The following is a 19,981-nucleotide window of genomic DNA, read 5'->3' as shown; positions in this document are numbered from 1 at the left end:
GGTCTTTTGTGGTAAACTCAACATGCAACGTTCTTTTGCATTGTGACATGACACATTGATACATAAGATACAATTTGTCATCGATGTCATCTTATAAGGCGCTTTCTGATCTTCCACACTATAAAAGAATTTTTTTTAAACGGACACTGAGACCATCGCTCTCAGAGTCATCGCTCCTAAGTCGACAGTAGCAAAATCTTGGATACGTAGATCGAGCTGGAGCCCAAAGTTGAGACGGAAATGGAGATCAATTCAGAATTAGAAGTTGTCGTTTCTATAGCTTCTAATTCCGAGTCAATCTCCCTTTCTGTCTTGACCTTTGGCTCGATCTTAATTTCCATTTTCGAGCTTTTGCCATTGTCATGTTAGAAGCAATATTTAACTAGACCTAGTACACTTAATTTACAGTTTTTCTAACTGGATGATTTTAATAGAAACTATGAATTTCTTATTATACACTTTGGAGCTCACAAATTTGTCATTCCTTTTCAATGTAGGATTTTTTCACATAATATTTTGCCAAAAACTCAAAGTTAGGGACATATATTTTGTTTAAAGAATGGACTCATTAAAAAAAAATATGTTGACCCCATAATGTGTTATTTTTACATAACCCCAAAATGTATTGTGCATAAAAAAAAATATTTTAGTTATATAGTCATTTGACTTATAACGTTTCGTATAATAATCAATCTTTTTTAAATTTTTTGTAAATAGTTATCTCAATTTATTTTTTATACTAAAAAAGACAAAAAAAAAAAACCTCAAAATAATTGAAATTTTTTTTTTAGTATTTTTGTGTTTTTCTAGTGTCATAAAGAAGTTAAAGTGGTTATTTAAAAAAAAAATTCAAAAGATTGACTAGTAATTCCGTCTTATTTGACTTATTTTTTGAAAAAAAAAAACCCAAATGTCCCGTTCTTCTCCGTCGCTCTGTCACCTGAGTACACCCATCGAGGATCCTCCTCCGCCGCTCAGAGAATATAAGGATGATGAAAGAACGGCGATAGTGGATAACAGACAGAAAATTTAACGGGGCGATGACTGTTTACATGCCATTGTTCCGATCATGCAAAACCTTCCGAACGCTGACTCAACTCCACGCCCATCTCATCGTCTCCGGTCTCCACAGAGACCCACTCGCTTCCACCAAGCTCATCGACTCTTACGCCCAAACGGCCTCTCTCGATTCCTCCACCAAAGTCTTCCAAGCCTTCCGAAATCCCGACCCTTTCATGTGGGGCGTTCTGATGAAGTCCTACGTTCGCAACGACATGTCCGAGGAAGCCATCGCGCTCTACAGCGAAATGCTCCGGCTCGGGATCCACATCGGCAGCCACGTGTTCCCGACGGTTTTGCGAGCTTTCGGAGGATCCGCGGATGTCCGAAATGGCGGGAAGCTCCACGGGAGAGTGGTCAAATCCGGTGTCGGAGAAGATGACGAGGTTGTGTTGACTTCGCTTGTTGTTATGTACAGTCAGTTGGGGTGTTCTGATGATGCGCGTAAGGTGTTCGACGAAATGCCTGTTAGAGACGTGGTTGCTTGGAGCTCGGTTATTGCTTGTTCGGAGAGTGGGAAGCTGGGGATGTTTCGCCGGATGGTGGTTGAGGGAATCGAGCCCGACCCGACCGCGATTCTCGTCGCGGTCGATGCTTGCGGCGATTCGGGTGACTCGAGATTGGGCAAATCGGTTCATGGATTCGTCGTGGCTCGCTCTATTGGCACCGAGGGTTGGTTGGGAAACTCGCTAGTCACAATGTATGGGAAATTCGGCGATCTACTATGCGCCGAGGCTGTGTTCCGAGAGATTCCTCGCCCGAGCACCGCTTCTTGGACAGCCATGATTTCCTGCTGTAATCAGAATCGTCAGTTCGAAGAAGGGTTGCGTGTTTTCGAGGCCATGAAAAATTCAAAATCGGAACCGAATTCGGTGACTGTTGCGGCAATCTTGCGATCTTGTGCGGGTTTAGGGTTGATCAGAGAAGGGAAAGCGGCGCATTGCTTTGCTTTGAGAAAAGGTTTAGACTTTGACTTTCTCAACTCGGGTTTAACTGAGCTGTATGCCGGTTTCAAGAGAATAAGAGATTGCGAGAAAGTTCTTCTCGGTTCGGGAGAGAGAAATACCGTTTTGGCTTGGAACACTCTCATTTCATGCTATTCCCGTTACGGGTTTTTCAGAGAGGCATTGTTACTGTTCAAGAAGATGCAGATTCGAGGGCTGATACCCGACTCGTTTAGCCTCTCGAGCTCTCTCGCAGCTTGTGGAAGCATCGGCCAATCGGATCTTGGATTCCAGATTCACTGCCACGTCATCAAGAGAGGACACTTCGATGAGTATGTTCAGAATTCGTTGATCGACATGTACTCTAAATGCGACTTCGTCGAAAAGGCGTACGAGATATTCGACGAGCTCGAACGCAAGAGTGTCGTCGCTTGGAATTGCATGATCGGTGGATTTTCTCAGAGCGGTCAGGCTGCGAATGCGATCGGCCTAATCGAGAAGATGTTCGCCGAAGGACTCGATATGGACGAAGTGACCTTCTTACTTGCGGTCCAAGCTTGTGCCCAATTAGGTCATTTCGAAAGGGGAAAATGGGTTCATCATAAAATCATCATGCGCGGCATCGAAAACGATGTCTTCCTATCAACAGCTCTGACAGACATGTACGCAAAGTCGGGTCTCCTTCGAACCGCCAGGCGGGTTTTTGACTCCATGCCAGAGCGGAGCATTGTATCGTGGAGCGTCATGATCGGCGGGTACGGATTCCACGGCGAGATCGACCGCGCGATCTCGCTCTTCACCGAGATGTTGGAATCGGGGACGAGGCCGAACGGAGTCGTCTTCATGAACATCTTGTCTGCGTGTAGTCACTCCGGGTCAGTGGAAGAAGGGAAATTCTATTTCAAGATGATGAAGGATCTCGGGATCGAACCGAACACCGAGCATTTCGCCTGCGTCGTCGACCTCCTCAGTCGAGCTGGCGATCTCGAAGAAGCGTACGAGATCATAAAGTCAATGCCGGTTCCGGTGGATTCTAGTATTTGGGGCTCCTTGGTCAATGGGTGTCGAATTCACCAGAGATCAGAGTTGCTTGACGGCATTCGAAGTCACATTTCGAGCATAAGGACCGTCGATCCCGGATACTACGTGTTGCTGTCAAACATATACGCGGAAGGAGGGAATTGGGAGGAATTCGGGAAGGTGAGATCGAAGATGAACGATTGTGGCCTGAAGAAAGTAGCGGGGTATAGCTCAATTGAGTTCTGAAATCACGTTGGGATAAGCACTCTTTGAGTAGAAAGACTCGGGACCAATGGAGAGGTAAAGAGGCTTAGAGAGAGAGAGAGAGAGAGACCGATTCGATTCATTGACTGATTGGTTCATATTAATGAAAGATACAATCATATTGTTGCTTGGGCTGACTAAACAACTTCTGTCCTAATCCTTCAGAGCTACCTTACTATACGACTAGGGTGTGTCACCTGTGTAGACTCGGGACCAATCCCGACCTTGACTTTTTGGGGCTCTCTACTGAGAAGAGAGAGAGTCTATCCGCTCAGACTGAATCGGAACAGGTTGGTTTTGTGCTGCTCTCTCTCTCTCTCTCTCTCTCTCTCTCTCTTGGATTTGTGTTTCTTGTCCAATAGTTGGTTTGTAATAGTTCCAGGGAATTTGAATCAGAGGAAAAGTTCAACTCATTTGCTACGACGAGTGCTCTCAGCAGATTTTTTTACTACTGTATTTCAATAAGTTCTGGTGTCGTTTTTCCTTCAAGCATCAGTGCTGTGTCGTTTATATTCAGTTATCAGTCAGTTGAGCTCAATTTCGGTAAAGATCAATTCTTGGAAAGATTTGGAACGAGAAGATTCCACATGATACAATGTCAGTCTATTATTGTCTTTTGGATCACAGAAATCTGATGCTGATTTGAATCCGAAGCCGAGAGAGAGAGAGAGAGAGAGAGAGAAGATGAATTTTTCTTCTTCCACCGCGAGACCGACGAGATCTTGGCCATCAAGAAGATCTCTGTCATCATCGAACGCTCCGGGAGATCGTGATCATCAGTTGCATCGCCCTCAGGTATTATTGTAATACTATTTAGTCAGTGTAATAGTATCATCATCATCATCATCATCATCACTTCAGGGATGTCATGTTATCTCGTGTATGAGCTCACAGGCATCAATCTCAACAAGCTCATTAGGTACATAGCTTCTGTTTCAGACGAATAAAATTTAGAATTGATCCCCTGTCTCATTGCCATCACTTTATTATTAAGTTTGCTGTTTCAAAAAGAGAGAGGAAATGAACTGCCTGAACTATCTACACTCTGCCAATATTATCCACCATGATTTGAAACCCGCGAAGCTTCTCGTGAGCGGGGATAGCACGCTAAATATATGCGAGAGATGAGTTGTTACCACCCTGATGAGGCTGTTCTTTATATAATGACTAAATCACTTGGTTCATTCAATGTAGTGGTGTTCTCTAACGTCGTAAAGCTCTTTTTTGGGGGGTCTAAGATTCGCGTTTTGTAACTGTTGTACATAGTTGAGTAGTGGACTGAAAACTTTGCAACTGTGTTTGGTAACATGAGTTCTTTTGTAGTGGACAGTGTGATTCAGGCCGAGTCTGATGTATACATGTACTTTTTTTTTTTTTTTTCCAATAAGAAAATGAGTTTTTGGGTTGTGATTTTTTTTTTTTTTTTTAACTTATTATATTTGTGCGGTATTCCGTTAGTTTTTTTTTTTTTTTTTTTTTTTACACCAACACCATAAATAAAGGGAATTATACCTAAACTATATCTAATTTTGTTATTGAAAATTTCCTAAACTAGACCTAAGTGGTCTTAATTCATGAAGAGGCCCTAGTGTTGAACTTTATTGGTCTAGATATTTTTGGACCATTTTATCCTTTAAATAAAATAAAATAAATATTTAAAGTAAAATAAATAGATCAAATTAGGGGGTGTTCATGAAAACCGCCAAACCGAACAAACCGATCATCCAAACCAAACCGCGCTCTTTTTTAAACCGCCCCATTAAAACCCGATGAAATTTGGGTTGTAACCAACCTAAAACGCAATTGCTTCGGGTTGGTTTGGTTTTTTATAGTCGTGATATTGGGTTGAACCAAATCAACTCGATGGTGTTAATCCTTTAATTTTTTTAAGATTGCAAATGTTTTATATGTACTACTTGTTAAAAAAATATCATTTTTCAATAATATTATAATTAAATAAAAAAAATACTTAGTATTATACTTTATTATTTGCCAATACATGAAGATTTGTTAGTTAATAATATGCGTAATTTTATTTTAATATGTAAAATTTTTAAAGATAAGTAAAATTTTAATTTTATTTGACATAACGCAATAGATATAATATACATATATGATTTCCATTCAAATTATAAAGTCATTTGTCAAGAGTTATAATCCGAAAAAACCAACACAAACCAACCCGATTATTTTTTGTTTGGTTTGATTTGGTTTTACCTTTCAATCGGGTGAGTTTGTGTTTTAAAACTAAAAAATTAGTTGTAGCGGTTCAAATTGATAACACAAGAAAAAACCGATAACCCAATCCGATTACACCCCTAGATCAAATAAAAGAAAAATATTTAAACGAGAGGAGAGGGAAGACTTTCACTTCATCTTCTTCATTTGTCAAGAGACAAAAATAAAACCTTGCTCCTTGAACCTTCTTCCGCCTGCCGATAGGGGAAGTGTTTTTCAGTGCGGTAATTAAAGCTTACCAAAATACACTATCTCTCTCTCTCTCTCTCTCTCTCTCTCTCTCTCTCTCTCTCTCTCTCTCTACGATTTAGATATGAGATAAGACTTCTCACTTTACGTACTCCTTATATTAATGTTGAGCATTGAAGCGTCCGTCGGAAAAATCCCTATGTGCTCTTTTAGCTCATTTTCTTGTCAATCTAAGCTAATAGAGATCGGAAAACGACTTCCGATGAAGAGAAATAAAGATTGTAAACCATCACTCTCACGCTTCTTGTGACCATTGAGGATTGTGACATTTTTGGATTTTACCGTTCATAGTCACAATTTTTCGTAGTCATGATCCTCTCGAGACCTCTAGAAAAGCGACGTCAACGATATTAACGATGTATTTGTCATCTCGAATCCGTTTCTTGCATCGTCATGTGTGTCTCAAGTGTTGATCAGAGAATTACATTAACACGGACAATGGACGACAGTTGGTCCGAGGATAAAACTGTGGTCGCTTTAGAGCTTGACAATGACGAACATGAGAATGCAAAGGAGCACTTTGATCGCCGTTTGTTGATTATTTGTTATTGATTATAATACGCTGCAAAATCTTCTCCGCCATTCTCACCTTTAGGCGGAGGTGACATGATTTGGCTTTTGTGGAATACATGGAATCAATGCAATTAAGGGTTTGAATAACCAGAATTTGAAGTTTTTATGGAGGGATGAACTTTTTTATCTTACTTCAATTTAAATTAATATATAAATTGATAAAATGCCTGTTTTAGATCAATTTTTCATTCATCATTTGTCTGTAAAAAATATATCCACAAAAAAGTATTTTTGTAATTATGTAAATATTACTAAAATAAATATAAAAAAGACATTTGAGACTTGTTCTTAACCTTGATTCCAAAAGATATACTAGACAATCCCATTACATTCGACATGAAATATGAAAATCATATTTGTATGGTTTTTATGAACTAGGAACATGAAAATCCATGGGAAAAAAAAAAACATCATTCTTTAATAATAGGAGTACTTAGTTCTGTAGCCTAATAGTCAATACAATTTTTAAAGAATAACAAAAGTTTCATTTTATTAAAAAAAAAAACCTACTTGATCCGCAATAAATTAATTAACTAAAAAGTATAAAATGAAACTTGACTAGAATCTTAAAAGGAGTTCGATAAATGTCTAATTACAACAAATTGTTGTTAATAACAAGGAGAGTTAGGTATATGTAGACTTCTTATATTAAAATTTTAGTTTAATTATCTAATAATTAAGTAAATAATTCAAATTAAAATAATGCGCATAAGCTATAATTTTAATTATAACAAACATTTTTCTTAGAATCTGTTGAAGTTTAACTATTCCACAATCGTGAAGCATTTAATATCTGTAAAAAGATATTAACATTGTAATTTGTTAAAAATTAGAATAGTGTTATGATTAACTTAGATATCATTGTACAAATTTGTTAAGAAAGTAGTTTTAGCTCGTGACAAATATTATAAAAAAAATAGCAATTTATCTAAGACAGTTCGAATATTATATATAGAAGGTGACATCTTTGTGTTATTGATTGTACTTGAACATTGGAAAATATATTTTTACAACTATATTTAACACATACTAGATAAGAGCAACTCCAATTGGGGTTGCCCATGCTTAGGTGGAGCTTAGGTGGAAAGCAACTCAAGTTGCTATTGTATTGTGGGCAATTTAAAATGTCATAATTATTATGGCAATGGTGCTCATATATGACACTAATACTCACCAATATTTTTATACAAAAATAATATAAAGTTAATATAAAATAAGTAAAAAAGAAATAATATGTCTTAAAATAATATTATAGTTGACAACTTTTATGGATGCTCACATTGAAGTATTTTGTCTAAAAATTGTCAATTAGAAATATAAAAATAATATTTAATAATATATAGTATTTATGATGATATGTCATGAATGAGCATCTCTTAACATTGGAGTTGCTCTAAGAGCAATTAGGTCAGTAGTTCAATAATCCACCCTCTTTTTTAAAAATAGTCAAAGTTTCATTTTATTAAGAAAATAGTCCACCAAACCGAAATAAATTAAATTAATTGGTATAGTTAATTTAATTTACTTTGGCTGGTGAGTTATTTTCTTAATAAAATGAAACGTTAATTAGAATATTAAAAGAGACTAGAAGATTAGCTAGTTGTAACAAATTCTTCTATTCGATAATATGTAATATTTTTGTCGAATCTAGGATGTTTTTATTTTAATTTAATAATACATTTCAATATTTTCAGATATTTTTATAAAATTTAATTCTTCTATTACATACACACTTTACTAGTTGAATAAATATATTGTCAAGTCATTATACACACACACACATATATATATATATATATATATATATATATATATGTATAAGGAGATCGTTATTAAATTTGAAATACAATGAACACAAAGCTATTTAGTTGTCTTAGAATCTTATATGTGTTTTTGTTCGAGGTAATCACATTCTCAACAAATCTCATGTAATCACATTCTTACTAATGTAAAATTGTAGCGTCTACCTGTAAAATTCAATATGCAAATAGATTCTCGAAAACGTTACATTATTGTAATTGATTGACCATGTAATGTAATGTTATGTTTAATAAAACTAAAAGAGGAATATAACTCAAAATTAATTTATAATTCTTTATGAATGTATTTTTTTATCTGTATTTTTCTCTTAGTTTTGCGAATTTCACATGAGATGTGAATGTCTAACCAGAACAATTTATATAAATAACAAACATCATAGAGAAATTTATCATAAAATTAAATATATGCTTCAATATGATGGGTATACAATTTTTTTTCCCGAATTGGAATCGAACAATAATATAATTTATAATACTGTTGACTTTTAGCTAAAAGAGTATAAGAGAAAAAAAAAATTGTAGAGTGAGACAAAAAAATTGTAGTTTTTTATCATCATATCTTAATTTTACAATAAAATAAAGAAAAAAACGTAGAAAATCAAAATAATCATTTATTTTTTTAAAAATAAAGATTACCATGGGTTGAAATGTGAAAGCCCCATTTATTTTTGTGGCATTAAATTTACCCTATTTTAAGACAATCTTGTTATCTAATTAATCACGTGACTTTTTTCTTTAACATTAATGCATATCAAACAAGATAACCGAAAGGGTATTAATGCATTCCAAGGAATATGATTAAGGAAAAATGGTATGAAGTAGCCAATTCAAATTATGACTTTTGCAAAATAGTCATAGTTTCATTAGGTATAGCAAAATAGCCAATTGAGAGTACTATGACTTTTAATCCTGTCTCGATTAATTTTAATCCAGTTTTCATAAAGTTTACATTCTGTCTTTATAGTTCGTTGAGATTAAATTTAATCCAACCTAGATTAATCTTACTTGGACTACTTTGCTTATAATTAGCAAACTATGGCTATTTTACAAAAACTTAAGTTTTATTGAGCTATATAACCGCTGACCATTATACTAAACGGACCCTAATGCTATCCGGTTATTAGAATGGTTTTGGTCGTGATTGTACAAATCAATCAAAACCTATTAGACCACGAAAGAACACCTGAAAGTCCACATAATAATATTTATCCTAATATTTACTTGACAGCTCCACACTCACATATTATTATGAGAAAAGACGACTAAATCGATCCAACAAACTCTTGATTAATCAGAATTATACAGTTTATCCAGAATTCAACCATCTTTGACGTGGGAATGGGATGTATTGAATTTGTATTGTATATATAAAATGAAAGGTCATTTACACTAATATCTTTCTCGCTATATTACAGCCTCTCAATCATCCCCTTCCTCTTCATCATCAGAATTGAGGGGTATTTCATGCCTTGGCTGATTGAACTTCTCTCGTAACTGCTTCACCGGAATGAGATCTCCTGCTGCGTCAACCCCCAAGAACAGAAACGAGGAATAAGGATGATCAAACCGATTCTGCCCACAAAAAAATTAAGACACGTAAATCAATATAACCCAGAAATACATTTCATGTTCTTCACAGAAACTCTCCATGATCACAACATACCGTGTCTGGCGGGTCAAAGGCGACTAAATTATCCTCAGCAACTGTGGACAAAATATTTCAGCAAATGAATTTAAATTACGCCCAAAAAAAAAAAAAAAAAAAAGTCGATGCAAAATATATGTGCAAATGAATTTAACGAAAATAACAAAGAGAAAATATTACCGTATGCCAATAGAAGATTCGGGTCCTCGCGGACATCAACTAAAACCTTGAAAAGAAAACGAACAAAACATCATCAAAATAAACAAATTCAAAGAAGAAAAAAAAAAACCGAAGTGAAAAGTGTTTGTTTAGTTAGAGAGACCTGATAGAAAGGTTGATTAGAGCCCCGAGGCAACTTTGCGATCTGTGCAGTTTCCATCCATGAACTTGATTCACAACACACGGGATCCATTCCACAAATCACCGCTCGATAGCCTGAAACAATAACAGAGCAAACACTTTCAGGGAAAAAAAATGGAAAACAAACTACTAGTCAAACTAACAATATCCCAATATGTTTAGATTCTATTCTTCGAAGCCTTTGGAACCCTATTCTCCGTATCGAGTAAAAACCAAGAGATGTTTATTTTTCTGTCTTTAAGTCAAAAGAGCAAACCGAGGGATGTTAACATTACCAAAAACTCTGTGCTTCAATTTTTGTCCCAACCGAAATTCGTATTGGGTGTTTTCATGTGCCAAGGCTGTTGCTGAAATGGCAAGTGAATCAGCCTCCAAAGAAGAAATTTCATCTCGAAGCTTCGCCGCCAAGGCATAGTCCTCGTTCTCAACTGCTTTCTGCAAATCCGCACTGCAACAAACACGGAACAAAAAAAAAAATCTGATTCAAAATTCAAAGTTACCAACTTTGTTTAACTAAGAGACGCATATTGTGTCATTGAAAGTCCAAACCCACCGTAAACGAATCATACTAATACCCTTATCTTGCGCTTCACTCTTCGAAGACGACCCTCTTTTGGCTTCTTGCTGTCTAACGACCTCGGCTTCGACCTTCAAAAAATGGATGATACTTCAATTAAGCACGTAACGCGTCGAATGTCTATTTGGCAAGATCTCATGCCAAAAACTAGACCAACCATAGATATTTGAGCAAAAAAAAAAGAAGATAATTTGGGGCAATGATGAAGAAAACTACTATAGTACCAAAAGGATCTTCTTTTACAACCACTAAATATATCATATTAACATTAAAATTTGATATATATAAACTCAAAATGGTGATGAGAAAAAGCTCACCTCGGTGAGTTTGTTCCTCAGCTGTTTAGCCATGTCATACTCTTCCACGTTCAAAGCATACTGCAACATTATCAAAGCGTTGCAAACCACAACTAAGGTAAATATGAAAGTAAAAAAAAAAATGCAAAGCTACAAGCTTTCATCATAGGGTTAGGTACGGAGAGAGCGAGAGAACAACCTGTACACGAGTAGCGAGGTCAAGCTGAAAGAAAAAGACCAAAATGTCCTCGTTAACGCTCTCGCTTTTCTCAGAGCTCGCGTCCAAACTCCGATCGCCACCTCCATCGCCGCCACCGCCTTTGAATAGCCAACCAGCCCTAACCCTAACCCTAGCCATACTCTCTCTGCGTTTCAACGACGACTTGGAATCTCCGTTTCCAGTCACCAGTAACGCTCTGCCTTCCCAAACGCCTATTCTCGTCTCCGGAACGAGATTCCTGGTTCTTCGTGGCGGAGAAGAGCAGCAGGAAAAAACGCCGCCGTTTCGGAAGGTCGATGGTGTGCTCGCCGTTGGAGCGCTTAAGGAAATATTTTGAACCATTTATGTGTGTAGAATCGGAGTTCTATAAAGAATCGGGAATAGAAGGATGAGATCAGTGGATTCGCCGGGAAAGTCGCCGGAGAAGCGAGAGGAATGTCGTGAACAGACAGTTGAGGTGAGAGCTTCAGTGTCCACATGTTTGAAAAGATGGAATAATATCGTTATCGTTCAAAATAAAAGGAAAACGGCGTTAAGTGGTACAGTAACGGCGTATTACTAACGTATATGTGAAAAGGAAATGTTGTTTAATTTCATGAACGGATTTATAAACAAGGGACGTTTCCTTAACTAGGACTAAATTAAGGGACATTTCCATTTTCCTATTTTTTTCAAAAATTTACCAAACTAGGACTAATAAAAAAAAAATTCGTTTTTTCGATGGTATGAGCTGGAAAATAGAAAGAGTTAGAAAAAATAAGAGATTTTATTGGGAAAGATTGTAGGTTGGTAATTAGTATGATGGTATAATAGGAAGATTTTTGTGTATCTCTCATTTGACTTTTGTTTGACCGGTCCTAGTTTGGTAAATTTTTGAAAAAAATAGGAAAATGGAATTTTGCCTTAATTTAGTCCTACTTTTGGCAATTTTCCTATAAAACAAATAGCGTAGAGTGCATTTTTAAATTATAGTCCAATTATCTATTTATTTAGAGAAATAGCTCATATTTCTCATACTTTCAAAATTGTCATTGGTTTTATAAAACTTCGTTTTTATTTGTTTGTTAATTCCAGATTTTTTTCATTTATTCATCATCGGATTTTAATCATGGAATCGTTCGTCAAATCGGAGATATGTATTTTTTTTTTTCGAATGGTAAAAAATATTTACTATCGAATGGCCGGACTGTAAATATTATTTACCATTAAAATTATCCTGCGATTTGCAACCAAGATATTCGACATAATAGATGTTTAGGATCGTCGATTTCGTTCTTCTATTGTTCTTATATTATGTGTTCGTCTAGGTTAGTCATTTAATCCTTCTTAGTTTATGTTTTTCTAGTGTAGGTGTTTAAGTTCTTTGGTTTCTAAAAACTTCGTTCTTATTTGTTTGTTAATTCTAAATTTTTTCCAGTTATTCATCATCAGATTTGAATCATGGAATCGTTCGCCAAATCGGAGACAAGTATTTTGTTTTTTCGAATGGTAAATAATATTTACTATCGAATGACCCGACTGTAAATATTATTTACCATTAAAGTTTCAGAGTTTCGGTTATGGTGTTCTATGGGTTAATCGAATTGGAAATATTATTTACCATATTTTATAATTAATCTAACAGAGAATTAATCGGAGATGCGGGGTAGGGTTTCGATTATGGTGTTCTATGGGTTAATCGAATTGGAAATAATATTTACTTACCATTTTTTCCAAGTCTGAGAACGGAGACGTTTCGTCGGCTTCGGAAGTGGAGAAATAAAAAAATTGGTGGCGGAAAAGGAGGTCGGACGCAATATCGGAGGATTGAAGGATTCGAAATCGACGGAGAGTTCGGAGGCAATATCGGAGGATTGAAGGATTTGGAGTCGGATGCGAAAACTTTGGTGTGTATTTGATGAGGGGTAAGATATGAATATAATATTGTTTGGTAGTGGATTGAGCTAGTTACCTAATTTAAATAATAGTTGGGCTAGAATTTTAAAAGAGATGACCAATTTGGGCTAGATACCGGCCCAAATTTATATTTGCATTTAAAAAGAATACTCAACTTTAACCAAGAGAAATATATACCGTTTATATTGCATATATTACTATTCAATTATTTGATCTTTTTTTTTTTTTTTGTTATGGTCTATTTTCTTTTAGAGAGAATTTGTATTATATATAATGTACTATTGAAATTACAAATTCTATTGATGAAAGAATTTCCTCCAACTATATGAGTTTTTTTGTCTAAAAAAAGTGAAAGTTGCCTAAATCAAGGGTCCTCAATTGTATAACCTACATAATTTGTATCAACCTTATTCTAGGAAAAAAAAAACTAGATATAAATGATAAATGACCCAAACTAAAAAAAAAATTGCATCTTCAAAGTTTGGACATTCATCTTTGCATTTGATTCTACAAAGTAGATACACAACTTCACATCTAAAAGACAATAGCTTATGTTCATATTTACATCAGATCTGAGTTTGATGCTCATAAGTATGGCTTAGATTTCCTTCCGCACATAATAATAGGCTATTTGTAATTAAAGTAATGAAACAACCATTAGAATAATAGAGCACCATGCTTATTCAACAAAGGCTATATAAATGCTAGATTACAAGTAGTCCTTCTCAAGAAAATAATTTTTGCATCTCCGGATTTTGTCTACAAATTGGGTTCAATGCCATCTTGTTGTTTTTCCTCATCAAACTCCGTGTGTAAAGTAAAATACTCTACTTTATCAGAAAAAATCTTGAGCAAGACCAAGTACGAAAATACCCCAAAAGAAAGCACCGTCACTAAGAGAATGCCGAACTGAAGATTCACTAGCGCGTTGGCGCGATGGAGAGCCTCTTGGCCCGAACACCTCACAACTTGGTTGCCTTCCTTATTAACCACCATCGAGCACCCCTTAGGCACGAGCCGTGGGGTCCACAACATGACACCAATCACGACAAACCAAACGCCTATGAAGAGCACGCAAAAAGACCTCACGAAGCCCAACTCGAAGCTCTTGGGCGCCATCGTCGCCGCGAGGGTCGCGACAAGGGCGGCGAGCGTCAAGATCTCGAGAAACAGATGGTATTGTCCCTCGGGCCCCGCGTGGGCATCGACCGAGTGGTGGTGGAGAAGCATGGCCTGCTGGCTCAATGCCATGGCAAAGAGGAGGAATGTTAGGCCGTGTTGCGCTCGTCGCACCTTATCAGACCTCGCGATGAGGTCTAAGGCGAGGGCTAAGATTGAGTAGGCGAAGAATGAAAAGTTGATCAGAAAGTGCTCGAGATTGTGGAGATGCGCAAATGGAATGCTTCCGTCCGGATCGAATGGATGGGCTTCTAAGCCAACGACGAATTCGAGGGCTATTTCCGCGAAAGTGGCGGCCGCGGAGATTAAGAGCTCAAAGTGTCTGACCTTTGAGGTCGGATACCATGAGAGCGACGTGTATGAATGTGGGTGAAGAATATAGGACATGATATTGTTGAGGAGATGCCATAAGCCGTAACACAAATAAATCAAGCCCGGCGCTACATGGCCCACTAAAGAACCCATTTCTCACTTCTATAGTTCTTTCTTGAATAGCAAGCGTTATAAAAGGGAATCTCTTGTGATATATGGCTTTGAGCTGCCTATTCAAACCAAGTGATCAAAAGACGTTGTTAAATAGATTATAGATCAACTACGTATTTCAAACCTACTTAATTCGAAATAGAATTTGAGATCCTAAGTGGGTCCTACGTAGCTGAGTTTTATTAAATTTGGTTATATTTCGTGTTGAGTATACGCTACTTGAAAGTTAAATTTTAGTGACTTTCTAATAGATTTTGATGTGTGCATAATAAACTTTAAAAATGTGTTAATTGTTTGAAATGGTTTTTTCTGTTATACATTCCTGTCCATTGTTATTGTTATATCGTTATTTTCACATGGTATAAGTAACACCCGGATAGCAAAAATTGACATAACAAGCGACAAGCACCAAGCGCAAGCGACAAGTGCCAAACGACAAGCGCCAAGCGACAAGCGACAAGGGACAAGCGCCAAGCGACAAGCGACAAGCGCCAAGCGCCAAGCGCCAAGCGACAAGCGTCAAGCGACAAGCGCCAAGCGACAAGCGCCAAGCGCCAAGCGCAAGCGACAAGCGACAAGCGCCAAGCGCAAGCGACAAGCGACAAGGGACAAGCGCCAAGCACCGATTTTTTTCCTATAAATAGTTCATTCATTCTCAACTCAAAACTCAATTCACTCTCAAGTCATTCTCTTGACTCTCAAGTCATTCTCTCGACTCAAAATATTCTCTCAACCCCAGAATTCTCTCAGCCAAATACTCTCTCAACTTCAAAATTATCCCGGATCATAAACAAAGACCGAGAGCCACTTCTCGACGGGAGGAAGAAAAACAAAAATCCAAGAATCCACTCACATAGCAAACACACTCGCCCTGAACTACGTCATGACCTGATCCCGCTAAGCGGGTACGTAGGCAGCTCACGAAGAGCACGGTCACACCCCTCATTCACCCTACTCGTTCCTCAAAAAACACAAATCCTTTTGAGAGCCGAGGAAGCGTGACCCTGACAACAAAAGATCGAGGCACGTCGCAAGCTCACACCCCGACACGTGTCCCGCAAATGTTATCCGAGAAATCGCATTAACATTTTGGCGCTAGAAGGAGGGGTTCCCGAGAACAACCACGGGTTCTCCACCAGCAAACTCTTTTCCTCAGCGGAAAACTTTCAATACGACGAATATTGACCACAAAATTCACCGACCACAAATGGCTAACCACTTAGCCATCTCCGAGGGCGGCGCCCCCCCGACGGAAAGCGTTGCACTCAACACTCGGGCCCGGGCCCGCCAATCTCAAGAGAACAACAACCATCGAGACGAGGCTCACCCCGTGCCCGTTCCTGACGACCGAGACACACGAATAGAGCGAATTGAGACAAGTCTCTTCCAACTTGCCGACATTATTGGAAGGATCGGAGGCCGCGGCACTGTCATTGGAGACATCTTCAATGATCAAGACGAACGAGACGCACCGGAGTATATCCCATTGGGACCCGAGATACAAGACTCGGAGCAAGGTCCAAACAACGACCCTAACCCTGAAGACGAAGACCTCGAGCCCCACCAAGAAGTTAGCGACGACGCCCCCGACCCGAGTATTCGTGACATCAGGCGCATTGTCCTCGCGGAGGCGAGAGCTAATCGTGAACGTCACCAACATCATGAGGTGCGTGAGGCTCGCCGAACGATGATTGAGCCAAGTCCACAAAACCACCAAGCCGCATCGCGAAGCTTTCACTCATTCTCTGAGGCAAGAACAAGACACTCGCGTCCATCCGCTTTCGATCGCATAAGCCACGGAGAAGACGTGGGGGATAGCGGCGACGCTCGGAGATTCACGCCACCAAGGCGCCTCCACGACCCGAGGCCCGCACCCCACCATGACGAGGACCTAAGACAACAACTCAATGCTCAGTGGGAGATTCCACGGAATCCACCCCCTCTCGAACCAACAAATCTTCGAGCGGAAATGGGACCAATCCCGATCAACCCGACTCCACCACGCATTGCACCTCTCGACCAAGCGTCAAATGAGAGAGGACACACGGACATGATGACCCTCTTCCAAGAGTTGAGGGACGAAGTGCGAGGTCTACGAGCTGCTCAAACATTGACACCCGACATCCGCGGAATGATGGAGGACGTCGCCTCACCTTTCACTACTGAAATCCTGGCAGAGGACTTTGCGCATGACTTTCGCCTCCCGACCACGTCAACCTATGACGGGAAGACCGATCCCCTTCCTCACATCCAGCATTACCAGATGTGGATGAAGGTAGGAAGACACTCGCCGGCAATCATGTGTCAGGCGTTCTGCCTCACCCTAAGTGGCCCTGCATATCAATGGTTTCTCAAGTTGAGGCCTAGGACCATCCAATCCTTTGAAGAACTACAACGAAGCTTTCTTACTCGTTTCAGCGGTTCTAGAGAACGAAAACTTGGGAAAAACCATCTCCGCACCGTCAAGCAGAGAAGGAACGAGCCTCTGCGCGAATACTTGTCGCGATTTACTGAGGAATCAAACAAGGTCGATAGGTTTGAAGACAGCGACGCTATTTCGGCGATCTTAGATGGACTCCAACTTGGAGGCTTCCTCGACTCCATGATTAAGAAGGAGCCGAGGACAATGACTGAACTTACCACCCGAGCCAGAAAGTACATCACTCTTGAGGAGTTCGTTCATGGTCGGAGAATCAACGACCACGTAAGTCGTAGAAGGGATGAGGACGAATCTGAGGACGAACGAAGGAAGAAGGCAAAAACGGATGCCAACGGTCGTCCCCCGACTGACCCAAGGCGTGGCCTAGTGCACAAATTTCAAGAACATACCAATTTTACTCCGCTAAACACGAGGCCTGAAAGAATCTTAGTACTAGCTCGCGAGAAGTTCAGAGCCCCCGAACCTTTGAGGATGGAACCGGGAAAGAGAGATAGGTCAAAGTATTGTGAGTTCCACAAGGATCACGGGCACTTAACCTCCGAGTGCTTCCATCTAAAAAGGCAAATCGAGGCCCTCATCCAGCAAGGAGAACTGAAAGAATTCGTCCTCGACATGATCAACAACGCGAGAGCCTCCACAAGCCAACAAAACGCGACCGCCAACGGAGCAGCACATGGCCGTAACAACCGAGCGGCAACTCCCCTCAACATCGTCAACTGAAGAGCCGCCCATCAGATTAGAAATCCGTGTCATATACCGGATCCCAAGGCTCAGATCGCCTATTTTGAAATTGGAATTCGCGACCCCCATGGGGGAATGTTTTAATTTTGCTTTGTCTTTATTTTTGTAAACCCCTAAGAGGGTCCGACTTTTGTAATCCGCATCCGCGAAAGCCCTTTTTGCAATGAAAAAATATTTTTCCGCTCACATTGCTGCTTTTGAATAATTTTCAAACTTATGCATCTAGAGGAAAAAGAATTAAGAAATAACTAGCCTTACGAGGCCACGTCCCACGGGACTCAATCCTACGGGATCAGCCTTACGAGGCCACGTCTTACGAGATGTAACCCCACGGGGTTAGCCTTACGAGGCCACGTCCCATGAGACTCAATCCTACGGGATCAGCCTATCGAGGCAACGTCTTACGAGACGCAGCCCCACGGGGTTAGCCTTACGAGGCCATGTCTCACGGGACCCAATCCTACGAGATTTAGCCTTACGAGGCCACGTCCCACGGGATGCAATCATACGGGATCAACCCCACGGGGTTAGCCTTACGAGGCCATGTCCCACGGGACTCAATCCTATGGGATCAACCCCACTGGGTTAGCCTTACGAGGTCACGTCCCACGGGACTTAAATTTTGCAAAGTCGCGCCCCACGAGGCATACCGCTACAAGATACGTATCTAAATCACAAATGGAAAACCAAACAGTCTAAAGACATCAACGACGAAGCTCTCGGGGAATTCAAATTAAATTTCTCGCTCGACAAGTCGCTCAAGAAACTGGGGGGTTAATGTTATGTCGTTATTTTCACATGGTATAAGTAACACCCGGATAGCAAAAATTGACATAACAAGCGACAAGCACCAAGCGCAAGCGACAAGTGCCAAACGACAAGCGCCAAGCGACAAGCGACAAGGGACAAGCGCCAAGCGACAAGCGCCAAACGACAAGCGTCAAGCGACAAGCGCCAAGCGACAAGCGCCAAGCAACAAGCGCCAAGCGCCAAGCGCAAGCGACAAGCGACAAGCGCCAAGCGCAAGCGACAAGCGACAAGGGACAAGCGCCAAGCACCGATTTTTTTCCTATAAATAGTTCATTCATTCTCAACTCAAAACTCAATTCACTCTCAAGTCATTCTCTTGACTCTCAAGTCATTCTCTCGACTCAAAATATTCTCTCAACCCCAGAATTCTCTCAGCCAAATACTCTCTCAACTTCAAAATTATCCCGGATCATAAACAAAGACCGAGAGCCACCTCTCGATGGGAGGAAGAAAAACAAAAATCCAAGAATCCACTCACATAGCAAACACACTCGCCCTGAACTACGTCATGACCTGATCCCGCTAAGCGGGTACGTAGGCAGCTCACGAAGAGCACGGTCACACCCCCCATTCACCCTACTCGTTCCTCAAAAAACACAAATCCTTTTGAGAGCCGAGGAAGCGTGACCCTGACAACAAAAGATCGAGGCACGTCGCAAGCTCACACCCCGACACGTGTCCCGCAAATGTTATCCGAGAAATCGCATTAACAGTTATGTTTTTTTTTCAACCAGTCTTAACTCTTAACCATCTCATTTATTTCACGTTGTACCGTGATTTGGGGAGATGAGCTTTATAGCTAGTAGTTATTTTCAAAAAAAAAAAAAAAAGCTTTATAGTTAGTAGTTAGTACAATGGTTTGTGAGTCATCCTCTTTTTCTAGCGTAGAAAAGAAAACTCTAAAGTAGTCACATTGTAAAACTATGTATCTCATTCAACTTGGATTAGATTTTATATTTAAGCTTTTTAGTTCTTAGGTGATAATTTTTTTTAAACAATTAAAATACGATAAAGGAATAGTTTTAAACAAGGGTTTTGTTAATACATAGCCTTTATACATGGGGGAGTTTAAAATAATAACCAAACTATGAATTTATTTAGGTAAATAGCCCACACTTATCAAAAGTCCAAAAATACCCTTTGCCCACATCTTGTTGCACATCTCAT

General features: G+C 39.4%; 3 protein-coding genes across 9 annotated transcripts; 1 reads left to right on the top strand and 2 right to left on the bottom strand.

Moving 5' to 3' along the window:
- Nucleotides 1-911: 911 nt before the first annotated feature.
- Nucleotides 912-4,667, top strand: LOC149402885 (Tetratricopeptide repeat (TPR)-like superfamily protein). 4 transcript variants are annotated; one of them, XM_089608108.1, is made up of 2 exons: nucleotides 912-3,323; nucleotides 3,453-4,667. In XM_089608108.1, exon 1 carries the CDS (start codon nucleotides 1,041-1,043, stop codon nucleotides 3,267-3,269), a length of 2,229 nt encoding a protein of 742 aa, XP_089464234.1. In that variant the 5' UTR covers nucleotides 912-1,040; the 3' UTR covers nucleotides 3,270-3,323; nucleotides 3,453-4,667. The 4 variants fall into 4 exon arrangements, with proteins under 4 accessions (XP_089464234.1, XP_089464237.1, XP_089464233.1 ...); XM_089608111.1 differs by having other exon boundaries at nucleotides 912-3,577; nucleotides 3,915-4,667; XM_089608107.1 differs by having other exon boundaries at nucleotides 912-3,577; nucleotides 3,664-4,667.
- A 4,729-nt stretch (nucleotides 4,668-9,396) lies between these two features.
- Nucleotides 9,397-11,755, bottom strand: LOC149402884 (uvrB/uvrC motif-containing protein). 4 transcript variants are annotated; one of them, XR_016295967.1, is made up of 9 exons: nucleotides 11,245-11,755; nucleotides 11,067-11,126; nucleotides 10,726-10,820; nucleotides 10,448-10,620; nucleotides 10,135-10,247; nucleotides 9,993-10,031; nucleotides 9,831-9,871; nucleotides 9,658-9,739; nucleotides 9,397-9,607 (listed from the first exon to the last, which is right to left on the bottom strand). XR_016295967.1 is itself a non-coding variant. In XM_089608115.1 (9 exons), the coding sequence occupies exons 1-9, from the start codon at nucleotides 11,605-11,607 to the stop codon at nucleotides 9,591-9,593; spliced, it is 990 nt and encodes a 329-aa protein (XP_089464241.1). In that variant the 5' UTR covers nucleotides 11,608-11,755; the 3' UTR covers nucleotides 9,397-9,590. The 4 variants fall into 4 exon arrangements, 3 of the variants coding, with proteins under 3 accessions (XP_089464241.1, XP_089464240.1, XP_089464242.1); XM_089608115.1 differs by having other exon boundaries at nucleotides 9,993-10,038; XM_089608114.1 differs by having other exon boundaries at nucleotides 9,397-9,739; nucleotides 9,993-10,038.
- Nucleotides 11,756-13,920: 2,165 nt separating this feature from the next.
- On the bottom strand, nucleotides 13,921-14,727 carry LOC149402883 (uncharacterized). The gene has a single exon (XM_089608551.1). It carries the CDS (start codon nucleotides 14,725-14,727, stop codon nucleotides 13,921-13,923), a length of 807 nt encoding a protein of 268 aa, XP_089464677.1.
- Nucleotides 14,728-19,981: the final 5,254 nt, after the last annotated feature.

The sequence above is a fragment of the Urtica dioica genome, chromosome 3 (assembly GCF_054948205.1).
Source record: "Urtica dioica subsp. dioica isolate 48M chromosome 3, U.dioica_male_clone48M_v1_H2, whole genome shotgun sequence".
Taxonomy (NCBI): domain Eukaryota; kingdom Viridiplantae; phylum Streptophyta; class Magnoliopsida; order Rosales; family Urticaceae; genus Urtica; species Urtica dioica.
This window is presented reverse-complemented; position numbering and strand designations above follow the sequence as displayed.

What these genes read in the sequence shown, in the direction of transcription:
- LOC149402883 (XM_089608551.1), bottom strand. Translation starts at nt 14,727, where the DNA reads ATGTCCTATATTCTTCACCCACATTCATACACGTCGCTCTCATGGTAT.
- LOC149402885 (XM_089608108.1), top strand. Translation starts at nt 1,041, where the DNA reads ATGACTGTTTACATGCCATTGTTCCGATCATGCAAAACCTTCCGAACG.
- LOC149402884 (XM_089608114.1), bottom strand. Translation starts at nt 11,607, where the DNA reads ATGGTTCAAAATATTTCCTTAAGCGCTCCAACGGCGAGCACACCATCG. An exon ending in CTAATCAACCTTTCTATCAG is followed by an intron (nt 10,039 to 10,134) that starts GTCTCTCTAACT and finishes TTTCTTTTCAAG; the next exon opens with GTTTTAGTTGATGTCCGCGA. An exon ending in CCTTTGACCCGCCAGACACG is followed by an intron (nt 9,740 to 9,830) that starts GTATGTTGTGAT and finishes TTTTGTGGGCAG; the next exon opens with AATCGGTTTGATCATCCTTA.